This window comes from Madurella fahalii (genome assembly GCF_045866475.1).
Source record: "Madurella fahalii IFM 68171 DNA, scaffold_1, whole genome shotgun sequence".
Lineage (NCBI taxonomy): Eukaryota > Fungi > Ascomycota > Sordariomycetes > Sordariales > Madurella > Madurella fahalii.
Genome location: NW_027263971.1, coordinates 5,720,637 through 5,734,495, shown reverse-complemented (window position 1 = coordinate 5,734,495; position 13,859 = coordinate 5,720,637). Strand labels below are relative to the sequence as shown.

General features: G+C 56.0%; 5 protein-coding genes across 5 annotated transcripts; 4 read left to right on the top strand and 1 right to left on the bottom strand.

The window, feature by feature from the left end:
• Window positions 1-911: 911 nt before the first annotated feature.
• On the top strand, window positions 912-1,295 carry SKY1_2 (serine/threonine protein kinase, CMGC; the record flags this gene model as incomplete). The annotated part of the gene is made up of 2 exons (XM_071057172.1): window positions 912-1,069; window positions 1,229-1,295. The coding sequence occupies 2 exons, from the start codon at window positions 912-914 to the stop codon at window positions 1,293-1,295; spliced, it is 225 nt and encodes a 74-aa protein (XP_070913273.1).
• A 587-nt stretch (window positions 1,296-1,882) lies between these two features.
• SKY1_1 (serine/threonine protein kinase, CMGC) lies at window positions 1,883-3,550 on the top strand (the record flags this gene model as incomplete). The annotated part of the gene is made up of 3 exons (XM_071057171.1): window positions 1,883-2,648; window positions 2,711-3,051; window positions 3,110-3,550. The coding sequence occupies 3 exons, from the start codon at window positions 1,883-1,885 to the stop codon at window positions 3,548-3,550; spliced, it is 1,548 nt and encodes a 515-aa protein (XP_070913272.1).
• Window positions 3,551-4,964: 1,414 nt separating this feature from the next.
• IWS1 (Transcription factor iws1) lies at window positions 4,965-6,392 on the bottom strand (the record flags this gene model as incomplete). Its single annotated transcript, XM_071057170.1, has 3 exons — window positions 4,965-5,250; window positions 5,321-5,799; window positions 5,865-6,392. 3 exons carry the CDS (start codon window positions 6,390-6,392, stop codon window positions 4,965-4,967), a joined length of 1,293 nt encoding a protein of 430 aa, XP_070913271.1.
• A 485-nt stretch (window positions 6,393-6,877) lies between these two features.
• On the top strand, window positions 6,878-8,509 carry MFIFM68171_01747 (uncharacterized protein; the record flags this gene model as incomplete). Its single annotated transcript, XM_071057169.1, has 3 exons — window positions 6,878-6,986; window positions 7,136-8,082; window positions 8,141-8,509. The coding sequence occupies 3 exons, from the start codon at window positions 6,878-6,880 to the stop codon at window positions 8,507-8,509; spliced, it is 1,425 nt and encodes a 474-aa protein (XP_070913270.1).
• Window positions 8,510-10,403: 1,894 nt separating this feature from the next.
• MFIFM68171_01746 (uncharacterized protein) lies at window positions 10,404-13,208 on the top strand (the record flags this gene model as incomplete). Its single annotated transcript, XM_071057168.1, has 5 exons — window positions 10,404-10,661; window positions 10,757-11,874; window positions 11,949-12,067; window positions 12,126-12,360; window positions 12,455-13,208. 5 exons carry the CDS (start codon window positions 10,404-10,406, stop codon window positions 13,206-13,208), a joined length of 2,484 nt encoding a protein of 827 aa, XP_070913269.1.
• Window positions 13,209-13,859: the final 651 nt, after the last annotated feature.

The following is a 13,859-nucleotide window of genomic DNA, read 5'->3' as shown; positions in this document are numbered from 1 at the left end:
GTCCTAGCTACCTCTGAACGAACACTTTGCGATTCTGCATCGCCGTGGCGCAAGCCTGCCCTGGTCCAAGTTCGCCGACACAACCACCTTGCAGCACGGCGAACCCAAACTTCCAAGGCGCAGAATTCCCCTGGCTTGTTGTCTATGACGTCCTCGCCAGGACTCGGCCAAGAGAAGAGAAAGACCGCATCCCACACCCTTTGCGATCATCCAGTGCTCGATACCCACGTCAGGTAAGGCCATCGCAACGAGTCCTCAGTCCTGCTACCCCTCCTCCCCTCAATCAGCCCGCCCCGGATCAGCCAAGGCCCAGCCCCCGGCCAAGCCAGCCCGCGCCCGAGACAGGCCCATCGCTTTCGACAATCATACGGATATCCAACTCGCAACTCGATCCTGGCCGGCACTCTGAGACTGCAAATCGCGACCGTCCTGCCCACCAGGTATTGGGAATTCCCGCACCCGCGCTTCGGTTTATCCTAGAATTCGGTGGCTTTAGATTAGCAGTGAGGGGTGCAAATTCCGCGTCCTGAGGCAGGCATAGGGCCGACGAGCATCCGCCGCCCGCATCGCCGCCGACCAGCTAGAGAGGCCCAGTCCCGTCAAGAAGCGCAAGCATCCTCGCCGCGACCTAGCCACCTTGCGCGTTTCTCCTTGCCGATGACCCGCTCTTCAGCGTCGAATCAACTGTTGTGCATATTAATCTTGCCATGACCCGATGTCCTGGGACATCAAATCGCTAACTGAGCTGTCGCCGCAGGTCTTAGATCACTTTCTCCGCCGTCAGCGTCGCAATCCTCGTCCTCTCTTCCAACCACGCCTAGCATCGCCGTCGACGGGACTGCCACGCGTGCACTATCCGCATCATCCGACCCGCCTTGTTTGCTTAGTTGTCGATTTCTCACTTGCGCAGAATGAACGGAGCGCAACACACCAAGGAGGCGGTGGCGCAAAAGCCCTCGCCGGGCGCGACCGCATCACAGGCAGCGTCTGCCAACGGCAACTCAGCAGCGCTGAATAAGAAGAGAAAGAAGGACGGCCTCAAGCCTATCATAACGACAGAGGGTCCCGGGTACGTGCATCCGTACTTTTTTTTTTCCTGCCCCGCTGCATGGATCAATCGATATGCCATGTTTCTTTGCCCCGTTTCTAGAAGGCGTTTGCATCCCATCCCGCCATTCTTGGCTTGTGGAATCGGCGTGCGCCGGGCTGTTGCGAAGACATTGCCCAGCGCGCCTCCAGAGAGGTGGCGGGGTGCGACAAAGCGGGTCATGGGCCCCATGGAGGGGAAAGCGTAGCGTCCCCATGCGCGTGCTGCGACATCACACGGCCAGCGCTGGTGCATGGGTACCGGGTAGTTGTCTGGTTCCCCAGCGAAAGAGGGACCGGCCCGCGAATATTTTTGTTTTGCTGTGGCTCTAGTGAGCTGCGGCGTTGCGTTCTGCATCGTCGCACCAAACTCCAAACCTCCCCCCTCTCCCTCTTACCGCTTTCCGACTCCTTCGCCCCCCTCCCCCCGGAGACCGAGAGAGCTCTCTTCGGCCTTGTCAAGCAGCGTCGACACACAATTATTTTGTTGGTACCCAACCTGCACCTTTGCAGCCTACCCGGCATCCAAGATGAAGACGATGTTAAAGACAAGGTCCCCGCTTTTGCTTTTGAGCCACCTGCCATTCCCACCCTTCGGGCCGCCGAAAGTTCGGCACCGTGCGCAAAGACCCAACCTGTTCTGCCTTAGCCTGCGCCGAACCCCGCCTACACCCTTCGCCTCGCCCCATCGCAGAGTCGTCTGGGAATCGGGTGATTGCGTGGTCTCGAAGCGCTGCAATGTAGACCTTTTGCTTACAGGTTTGATTCACACAGGGCTGCGCACTTAGCACAAGTCATGACACACTCGCCGACTTCGCCGTCCTCCGCGGAGGACCCTGCCGAGAACACGGCCGACGAGGAAGACTCTGAGGATTACTGCAAAGGAGGATATCACCCCGTGACAATCGGGGAGAAGTTCAAGGACGGGAAATACACGGTCGTCCGGAAGCTGGGGTGGGGCCATTTCTCAACCGTCTGGCTATCAAGAGACAACACAACCGGCAAACATGTGGCGCTCAAGGTCGTCCGGTCAGCCGCCCACTACACGGAAACCGCCCTCGACGAGATCAAACTGCTCAAGAAGATCGTCCAAGCGAACCCGAACCACCCCGGCCGCAGGCATGTGGTCAGCCTGCTGGACTCGTTTGAGCACAAGGGACCGAACGGCACCCACGTGTGTATGGTGTTCGAAGTACTTGGGGAGAACCTTTTGGGCTTGATCAAGAAGTGGAATCACCGAGGCATCCCGATGCCGCTCGTCAAGCAAATCACAAAACAGGTGCTACTGGGCCTCGATTATCTGCACCGGGAATGCGGTATCATTCACACGGACCTCAAGCCGGAAAACGTGCTCATCGAGATCGGCGACGTCGAGCAAATTGTGAAGCGGGTGGTTAAAAACGAGCCCAACGATAAGGAGAGCAACAGGAACGGTCGGCGGCGGCGCAGGACTCTAATCACAGGCAGCCAGCCGCTGCCTTCGCCACTCAACGCGAGTTTCAACCAGAACTCGCTATTCCCATCGCCCGGTTCTCACAGCCTCGGTCAGATGCTGCATGAAGGTGAGTGCGGCATGATGCGCCGCCAAGGGCCGCCCTGTCACTTTTGCTGATGGCCATTTTAGCAGGCTCCAAATCCAAAGAACCGTCACCGAGACCCGACAAAGACAACGGGGAGGACAACCAGAAACAGCGGGAAAAGACGGCCGATATCCTTACGAAGGAAGTCTCGGGCATCTCACTGGATAAGTCTGCCACTCCTCCGTCGACGACGGGCGAGAAGCGCAAGGCCGATGATATGCAAGCGTTTGACATTATCAGCGTCAAGATTGCCGATCTCGGAAATGCGTGCTGGGTCAACCACCACTTTACCAACGACATCCAAACGCGCCAGTACCGCTCCCCCGAGGTGATCCTCGGTGCCAAGTGGGGAGCGAGCACTGATGTATGGAGCATGGCTGCTATGGTACGTGAATCCCTGCTCTGCCTGTCTGGTTTGGCCTCGGAAACTGACGCAAAGCCAGGTTTTTGAGCTAATTACCGGCGATTACTTATTCGACCCCCAGTCCGGCACTAAGTATGGCAAAGACGACGACCACATCGCCCAAATCATCGAGCTGCTCGGGCCGTTCCCTAAATCGCTGTGTCTGTCGGGCAAGTGGTCGCAGGAGATCTTCAACAGGAAGGGCGAGCTGCGGAATATCCACCGGCTGCGGCATTGGGCGCTCCCGGACGTCCTGCGGGAGAAGTACCACTTCAAGGAGGACGAGGCTAAGCGCATCTCGGACTTCCTCATCCCGATGCTCGAGCTCATGCCCGAGAAGCGGGCAAACGCGGGCGGCATGGCGAGCCACAACTGGCTGGAAGACACGGCCGGTATGAAGGGCATCAAGATCGACGGGGTTGAGGTCGGCAGCCGCGGGGAGGGCATCGACGGCTGGGCGAGCGAGGTGAGGAAGCGGTAGAGGCGCCTTTGGCTGAGGTTTTAAGTCCTGGGTCTGTTGGTTGAATCCAGCAAGTCGGGTGAAGATAAAACACCAAAGTGCGGCAAACGGAGATGTCAGAAGATAAGAGTTTTTCTATCCAATGGGTTGTGGCCGTCGTTGTTGCGCTTTGGTGTTTTGCCTTTTCCGCATGCCGGTTTCTCTGGGGACTTGGGGCGGCCCCTTTATCCGCAGGCGCGCGGTGACGAGCGATGCGGTCTTCATTTCTTTGATTTGAGCCGCACCTCCTTCGCTCTTCCTGCCGTCGCTGCCGATTGGTGACGATCGACCTGCAACGGTTTTCCGATATCCGTTCCATACATGATCCCGCTTGTTCACTCAACACAGCATATCTTCTCCGCAGGCTCTCTATCTGGCTTGTCTGTGTTTCGGTTCGGTTCACCTTTTATCTCGTTCTGCTTTTGCAAAGACAAGCGCTGCTAGAAAAATTCTCTCGAAGAACGTCACGACTCACCTTTGGCTGTGGTTCTGGATGGATGCTGTGAGGAGCATATGAATGAATCGGGTATTTACGTTTACACTTTACATATATAGCGAGTCTTGTATTTTTTTTTTTTTTTTTTCTCTCTTTTCCCTTTGGCCCTCCTCTACCATCATGATCATCATGTCCCCTCTGAGTGGTTGCAGGGTCTGTTGCCCCTGGCCCATAAACATTCTCTAGTTTCACCCTTCGCTTTTCCTGGTCGTTTCCCTCGACCCGTTCCGTTGTTTTTAATGAGCGGGGTATGAAACCTACGGATAGACGCGCTGCTTTATATTGCTACTACTAAACCTCCTTCTCTCCACTGCTCTACTGCATAGTCTGGTCATGTTATGAAATCGCATATATGACACATACCAGGCTTTCCTTTTCCCCTGGCTTGTTTGTTACATGCTTTATACCGAACACCAGCGCTAGGGGTGCTGTGATGAGTGGTCAAGAGAAAATAATAAGATATGATTTGGTGTCTCAGAATCGGAACCCTTGCCCTGGGAAGTCTCCGTATTGCCCTGACTGACTGCTGGCCTACGAGGCGTGGAATTCTCTTTAAAATCTGGGAGACGGACCAAGACTGCTTGTGCAAAGGCAAGCCAAGTCGAGCAAAAAGAAAAAAAAAAAAAAAAAAAAAAAAACTCTTGAGTTGTTGCAGCTAAAACCTCGCTCAGCCAAACCGACCTTGCATTCCAGTCCCTTTCCCAAAATAACATAGTACATGCCCATGATGAAGTATCAACAATATCAAGGCCCGCAAGAACAATTTGCGCGGGCAGCCAGCCGTTCAACCTCACACCCCCACCTCTATCTAGCAGTCCCTCGAGAATGGCCACTAATACGAAGAAACCCAATCCGGGATATTATCGGTTACTGTCACACCCCATCGCCCCCTCTACCCATCTAGCGTCTTCCCCCCTTGCCTTTTTGCGTCATCTTCCGGAAGGCCTCCATGCCACCTGACCCAATAGGTCGGTAGTCGGCACTCCGAGTGGCATCAAACGTGCTCCGCGGGGCGATCGTGTAGCTCGCCGGGAGACCGGCCGGCTGTGCGCGGTTGCTCTTGGTCTCCGGGGCGAGCAGGCGCTCGCGCTCGAGCTCGAAGCGGCTCTTGCCGGCCGGGCGCTGGGTGAGCGTCATCTGCGAGCCGCTCACCGCGGCCTCTTGGCGCTGTGCGATCTTCGCGGCGCTGTGGAGTGGATCATGGTTAGCCACCTGTTGTTCAGCTAGAAGAATAGAACTTGAAATGGGACACATACACAAAGTCAAAGTCACGAGTCTCGATCTGGCGCTTCTTGTAGTCGTCTGTCCGCTTCAGGATGGGACGGCTCCACTCTCCCACCAAGCGCTCGGCAATACGCTTGATGCCGGCCTCCGGGCGCTTGCTCTTGGTGTAGAAGAAGACGACTTTGCCGATGCCGCTGCTGAGAAGGACATCTTTATTAACGGGGAGCTTCGCGAGCGCGTTGAAGATGTCTCGCTGGATGCTATATGCTGGCAGGCTGCCGTCATTGAGAGGCTCGAGGAGGTACTTGACCGACTGGAGGAAATTTGTCTCGGGATCAAGAACAGCATCTTGGACTGCGGTCCGGTTGAGGAGCGCTGTGACCTGCGGGAGGAGCTTGAGCTTGTGCGTAGCAGCCATCTGCTTATCGCGGGCTTCATTGTCCGCCACACAGGCCTTCTCAATTGCCACCTTCAGGTTCGCGATCTGGTCGTCAATTTCCTCTTCGAGATCCTGCAAATTATCGGTCAGAAGAGCTGCCTCATTTATCAAGAGACGAAATCGCGCGGGCCACGTACAATCTCATCCTTCTTGCGCCTTCGCTTTGTGGGATTCTTTAGAGCATTGTCCATGGCCCGCTGAAGCGCCCGGCGCCGCCGCTCCTCGGGCGTGAGATTCTCTTCATTTACTTGTTCATCCTCCGCAGCCTCCTTCCTCGCAGCGCGTCGCTCGCCATCAGTCGCACGCGCTTTCCGCGGTCGGCGCTCGATATCCGCGACTTCGCCGACATCGTCGTCATTTGCCCTCGCCCGTTTCTTTGGCCTGCGGCCCTCCTTTGGCTTTTTAGTCGTCTCTCCATCTATGCGCTTCCGCTTAGCCGCTTTTAGCGTTTTCGCGATGTTCTCGTCGATCTCGACAGGCCGCTCTTCGAGGGTGGGATCGTAGTCTTCGAATTGGTCCTCGTCAACTTCAGAGAGGAGATCCGAATCCTTGTCCGAACCAGCATCACCACCCACGCCATCATCTTGGAGATCGGCAGGGCTTTCGTCACCGCGGTGTTGGGTTGGCTCAGCACGCGAACTAACCGGCGAGTCGGCGTCCGACATGGTGCTCTGCCTAGAGTCTCAACGGACGGAGGGCGATGGGAGCAATCGACGGATTTGCGAGAACTCAAATATATGCAACACCGAATCTTAAGCCCGATAGGTGCAAATCCAGAGTCTTCAAAATGAAGATGAAGGACTCCGTTTGCTGAGGGACTGGTGGAAGTGGTCTGTCGCTGCTTGCTCTTTGAGAAAGTTGCACACGGGAGGCGACCAGAGCCAATGGTCTGTGCGTAAGATACATGAATTAGCCGTGGATTCCCCGTGGAGTGACAAGGTGGGGTGGTGTTTGGAGCGAAGTGGGGCTCAATCCTGGCAGAAAACTTCCGGCCCATGTTTACTTCGTGGTTGCCACCGACGACGCAACTCGTCGCGCCTTCTGCATCGACGTGCGCAACAGTCTAATCGCAGCGGGACCCCGCCGCAGTTGCATAGACTTGCCCGCACGTTCTTTTCGACGAGCGCCATTTTGCTCTATTTGCCACGCCATGGAACGTCGAGGCTTCGAGGCGCCGATGGACTGGGAATACCAGCACCAGCGGGCCCTGGACCATACCTCCAGTCCTTTTGCAACGTTTTCTCAAAAACAACCGACGTGTAAGTTGTTATCGCAAGGCTCCTGCGGCCGTGGGTAATCCTATTCTGGCTCGGCGCCGGTCCAGGCCTCTCAATTCAGATGCGATCGCACAATTTCCCCCTGAATATTTGAGCCATGAAGTTTGCTGATCGGACGCTGTTTTCGGTAGCCGCTTTTGACTCGCCTTCGAAACTCGCCAGAGGCAATGCGAATCAGTTTGCTGCTGCTACGCGCTCACCACTCAAGCCAGACCTGCGCCCGCCTCAGTCATCCATGTTCAACCCCAACCTACAGAACAGGCCACTAGCGCCCGCGTTCCGGAATCCTGCATTTACAACTCCACAGAAGCCCGTCCACGAGGTCCCCTTTTCGCCCGCCGAATCTAGTCCCGCCATGACTGATACGTCAGAAATGCCGGCCGATACACCGGATGTTGACAGGGAAGAAGATGGCACCGAGAAGCTGACAATCACACCGTCCGCCGGCAGGACGCTCTTTGGCAAAACGTTGCTGCGAAATCATGCGTCTGGGAGAGGAGAGATTCAGAGCGGAAATCGTGACAAGATCCGAAAGAGAAAGCGTCTGCACACCGATCGAGACGTGGGCAGCGTCCGGCCCCGCCTACCTCATGATTCCGACGAATCTGACAGCGATTGGCGAGAGCCGCAGCGATCAAGAACCGGTGTTAAGGCGAGCAAGACCGGAAAGGTTCCCCAGCGGGGTTGGGTTGGCAACTTTCTCGCCGCTGTCAGTGACCACCCGAGCGCCCCGGCCATCTTGTCCAAGTGGCTGCAGCTTGGGATGAACTTTGTCATCGTTAGCCTCGTCGTTTTCGGCATCTTTGGTATCTTCACTCAGATACGGTCCGATCTGGCCCACGCGAACGAGAAGGCTCGGTCTGCCATCTTGAACGAAATGGCAGTATGCGCCGACAATTTGATAAAGAACAACTGCTCTCCCAGATCAGCCCGACCGCCCGCTCTCGACGGACCTTGCAACGAATGGGAAATATGTGCGAACCAGGACCCGGCAGCTATCATTTCGATTAAGACGTCAGCTCAGACTGTGGCCGATATTTTGAACGCGTTTGTTGGCAAACTGACCTTTAAGACCTGGGTATGTCAAACGAGCCGAGCTCGTGGCCATCTTATTTCGCTAACTGTGTTGTATATAGGGTTTCATCATGTCGCTCTTTATGGCGGTAATCGTCGCTAGCAACGTCGGCTTTGGGTTCCTTCGCGAATCCACGCTCGCCAATACTGCGAGGCCAGCTGAGCCTCTGCACTCGGCCCCAGCAGCGGCCCCCATCCTTGAATCGGCGGCTCGCTATCAACAGCCGGCATTCTTCTTGACGCCCTTTACCCCCCGGCATATGCGTAAGAATTATTTTGCCGACGATGCGACGGATACAGATAACTCCCCTGATTTCAAAGCAATCATGCCCCCGCAAACCCCTTCTGGAAGGAGGAGCCCTAGCAAGGGTGATAGAGGACGGAGCCCCTCAAAAGGCTCCAGGGTGAGGAGTCCCAGCAAAGGCTATTGAGTGTGGGGGTGAATCGCTCGTGTGTAACATTGGACTAACTGGAACAAATGGCATTAGCGCCACGGCTTTTGTAACTAATTTTATTGTACAATATCTTTGGATTCCTTTGCGTACTGGATTGGCTGGCTGGTGGACGTCGCGATATGGTGTTGGGACTAGGACATGGGAGGCACTTGGACGGTTCGGCGACAGATATTTCACTGGAGTTTTACTTTTGACACCCAGACGAACTTCCATACAGTATAGTAGTGTACAAAGCGTCGCGATATCTTGGTAAATGTTCCATGGGTAGCCCCGTGATGTATTTTGCAGAGAATGTCTTGGAAGAGAGGCGAATCGAAGTGGCTGAAATGGGAAGGATGAACAACAATAACGATCGTATAACCAATGCAGGCACTAACTTCATTCCTGGGCCGACGTTCAAATGGTTCGATCCCGCAGCTGATTAATCCCTTGGCCCATCGCATCTATTGTTCTAGAACGTTCGCTTGATTGAGGAAGCTTTACACGTACTTCATGGGGCTGGAGTCGGGACTTGGCGTATCATCGGCCATCTACTGGGTGGGCGGGAGAAACCGTTGGGCTGCTAGGGTACCCTCCGGGGATCAGCCTCCCGGACCTTCGTTTTCTCACCGAGAGAAATGCGCATCACCCGCGCGAGACAGATGCACGGTGACATGCCCGCGGGATGCATCGAATGACCAATACAGTGGTGTAGGGTAGTCGGGACGGCAATTAATCAAGACCCTTGCTTTTCCCTGGTTTCCCCACCTGACGTACACGTACATTACCGGTTACGTGCCTGGGATTCCTGGAACGAATAGAATTGAGGGGCGGCGGCCGATACCCTCATTCTCTAGCGCCCCTGTGCCTGTAGAACCGCAGAAAACATGCTCTCCCAAAGTAGGTTGGCGGAGGTGCTAGCTGCGAAGAATCTTGCCTGGAGCGTTGGTCTCTGACATCATCTGGACGTCCAGAGCTTGACGGAGCGGGGACCTCAGTGTCGATCCTCCTGAGACGAAATCATATATATCCAGGTATGAATAGTACGGCGAAGACATGGCCACAAAACCTGGAGAATGGGGTCTGAAACGAGACCCCGCAAGACATGCGTATACGTGTAGACTTTCACACGCGGGAGAATTACCAGTCGCTGCAGAGAGACGCAGGATTGCATTCTTGAGGCCCGAGCTGCCCGCAGCCATGTGGCCTGAGCTTCCGCGCGGGACCCGTTCGTTGATTTCGGAGCGGGGCAGTTTATGTTGTGGGTTCTGGGGCAGCCAATCCCCCGCCGCCATTTCGGGACGCGACTCCAGAACTGCCGTCCAAAGAACTTGAGCTCTGAGCTCTCAGTTCACTCTTCAGGCAAGTCAAACGTCCCTTGCCATTGTCCACACCCTTGGCGCCGCATTCCGGCCATAGTCGTATCTGAGCGCGCTGCGCGTTTCTCCTCAGTTCGACGTCCGCTCCTTCCATTTCGCAACTCTTCCATTCAGCTTCTTACTTTTACTTGAAGGACCACCCCATAACTTAGGTGCAGTCTCCGCCGTGTGCCGCCCCGCTTCCTCAGCCTCGAGCTGCACAGGCATGAATGGCTTTTGCACTTGCCGCCTCCGCATTCCCATAGGCAACGCCCGGTGAATATTTCCCCCATAGCGCGCCCCCCGTCCCACTGGGGTCTTTGACCGCCGCAATTGCGGACGGCGACCGATTGGTTTCGAGCCCATCTTCATGGTCCGAGGTCCCCGGCGCAAGGTTTTCGTCGCCAGCTACGGATATTTCGGCCGTTCCCAAACATGTTGGTAGCGCACGTCGGCCGGATATCCTCTCTCGAGTATATTTTTTTGGGGGGTGACGTCGCCTGAGACTGAGAGAAGTGTTGGCCACCAGCGGTATGGATTCAATGGAAGAGGACACGCCTGGTGGGAGCGGCGACGCGCCGGCGCCGGCGCCGTCTTCTTCGGCCCCTCAGGCGGCTAACGGGCCCAGTGGGAACAACCCTTCGGCTGCCCCAGTCACGCCAGCTCCTCCCTCGGCAGGGGCTACGCCCATCCTTCCAGCCGCTGTCGCACAGGGCGGGTCGAAGAGAAAGAGAGGCCTGGGCGTCGTTACGCCGAATGCGTGTACAGAGTGCCGCAAGAAACGCGCAAAGGTTTGTTCACGACCTGGGAGCATCCAGTCTCGACTCCCCGCCCCCTCCCGCGCTGGCAGCCAAGACCGCAAGCTCACAGCTGGTTGCCCGCTCAGTGCGACGGACAGAAACCGTGTGGACGGTGCAAATCCCAAAAAGATGTCGAATGCATCTACGAGATGCCTGTTCGCCAATCCAAGGACACACTCCGCCACGAGATCGAGCAGCTCCGACGCCAGCAGCGCAATAACGACCAGGTCATTGCTGCGCTTGTCCGCCCAGATCTCTGGGAAGAGGTTCTCGCCCGTCTGCGCAACGGGCAGAGCGTAGAATCAATATCGAAATGGCTTGGAGGCACGCTCCCTTCGGGGGGCGGTACGCTACCTCCCATCAGTCGTCTGCTTAGCCCCTCGGGCGGTGCTCATTCTGCCGTTGCTGGGTATGCTCCTAGTGCGCACGGAAGCTATGCATCAGTTGACCCGGCCACCGGCCAGCAGCCACACGGCACCGGACAAGATGATGACCAGCAGAGCCCCTGGGGCGGCCACTTCTCAAGCCAGAGCCACAGCACTCCGAGTGGCTCGCACCCGGGCAGCATGAATTGGAACTCGGAAGCAATAAGGGGTCCTCCGCAGTCGCGCGTCGGGTCCTGGCTTGAAAGCGAAGTTGGCAGCCAAAGAGCTCGCGGTCTGGACCAGGTGCTCGCCCCCCACATTCCCCCAATGCAAGTCCCCGCCGGCACGTGGACGACCATCACCGGCGATTCGGCCCTTGTCCAGCACCTGTTAGCCCTCTACTTTTGCTGGGAATATCCTACCTTCGCCTCGCTGAGCAAGGAGCATTTTCTCAAGGACTTCATGGAGGGACGCGCTCGATTCTGCTCCTCCATCCTCGTAAACGCGCTGCTGGCGCTGGGATGCCGCTTCTCAAGCCAGCCAAACACTCGAGCCAACCCCAACGACCCGCACACGTCGGGCGACCACTTCTTCAAGGAGTCCCAGCGACTCTTCTATCAAGAGGAGAACCATCACACGCTGACCACGATTCAGGCCCTGGGTATCATGTCTATTCGAGAGGCGAGCTGTGGTAGAGACTCCGAGAGCTGGTATTACGCTGGCCAGAGCATTCGACTAGCCATCGAAATGGGATTGCATCGACTTGAGGACGATGGCAGGGACGATGACGAGAGCGCAGTCCAAGCAGCAACCTTTTGGGGGGCATTTGCTTTAGACCAGTAAGGACGACCGTAAAATTTGGCGCGCTGTCTTGTTTTTTCTCGTCTCATCTTTGCATCTAACTTCCTGTCAGCGCGTGGTCTTTAGCGACTGGCTCACTTCCGCAATCATCCTGTTTTCCTCGGCTGCCACCCAAACCGGCCATAATAGACGATATTGAAGCGTCACTGTGGATTCCGTATACGGACGATGGTAAGGAGACCCACCTCCCCGCGAATCGGCATCCATGGGAGACTAAGTTGATCACCAGGCGCGCCGCTCCAGCGGTCCTGCGAGCAACCATCCAATGTCCGCTCGGTATATAAATGCTTTTGCGAGCTGAGTGAGCTCGTGCACCAGTCGTTGTACATGCTCCATTCTCCGGGTAAACCTCTCTCGAGTAGAGACTTGCTCAATATATACACCCAATATTTGAACTGGTACGATAGGATCCCGGAGGTCCTCCGATTAGGCCACAACTTTACTCCGGCCGTCTTATTTGCGCAGTGAGTCCCCCCAGCCGGTCACTCCCAACTTATGAATAGGCGTTCGCGAAATATTTCCCCCTTTTGGACTATGGGCTCCTGACTCTGAAGGCAGTATGTATTATCATTTCGCCATTCTCCTGCTTTTCCGACCTCTCATCAAACTCCGCATCATTGGCTCGAGCATATCGCCGCGCGATGTCTGCTCGCAGGCCGCGGATGCCATCTGCGGTCTCTTGCGATCATACTCGCAGCTTTATACTCTCAGGCGCACGCCATCTTTCGTTCCTTACTTTGTGCTCACATCTTCGATCATGCACCTAGCCATCGGAGCAACGAGCTCGACGGCCCCTCAGTCGACTACAGACACCGATTCGGCCCAGCATGGCCAATCGGCGCAGGCGCCTCCGAGGATACCCAAACTTGATCCGCACGCCGCCGAATCCCTAAGCCGTGGCATCGAAGATCTAACGGAAATGGCACCATGCCACCATTTTGCGGAACAAGCGCTCAATATCCTCCGGTATCTTGCCAAGAAGTGGAACGTTGACATCGAGATCAAGCCAACACCAGAAGACGAGCGCCCACGCTCGGAGTTGCCCGATGTCCGTCAGACCACGAGGCCAGTGACCAGCAGCCTAAACTTTTTTGCGCCCAATTTCCTGGAATCCGACTTCAACTGCACATGGGGCCGGGGCTCAGGGCCCGGACTCGGTGGTGGCGACACGAGGTCCATCAACAGGCCGCAAGGCGTCCCCCAAATAGCCGACGCTATGGAGAACCCGCTGTTTTGGCCCTTTCCGATGCAGGGCCGCCCGATGCTACCCAGTGGAAAGGAGCTGGAAGAGGCGGGCTTTGAGTTGATCTAGTAATTTGGGCACGACTTCTCGAAGCGATGACGCCGCACACCCGAGGTCTTTACTTTTTTCTTTCCTGTTTTTTATTGCGGTACGCTTTTCATCAGGTACTCGGTTTGTAATGGGTTCTCGGCAACATAGAGGGAAGACGAGAGGCGGACTTATGAAAGTGACTGTTCTGGATCTGACGAGGACGGGGCCTGGCGTTTTCAAGCGGATACTCAAGATCCCATTGCGAAGGATAAATCGTTACGGCGAGGCAACAAACAACATATCACATGGAGTTTCTAAAACTGGATGGCTATGCCCGTGCGACATTTCCCAGCAGAGGGGTGGCGTTTTGGTATTGATGATGGCACTTTACTCCCTTTCCTTCACCCGACACCCGTGTCATGTCAGATAACAAGAGAATTATTGCTGTGCAGAACTGTGGACCCCAAGCAGCAATGAACCATACTGGAGGAGTGATGACGAGGTTGGTGCCAAGCGCATTCGCGGCGTCCCCCGCTTCTGTTTTGGACGGCTGTCGAACCAGGGAAGCAGCAATGGCCCTTTATACTGTCCTGCTTATAGGTCGTACGGTACTACGATACATGCACGGGGGCCAGAGCGAGGCACGGCCTACCTGTTTTCCTGCAGCTGACAGCGCACACATCGGCGAAT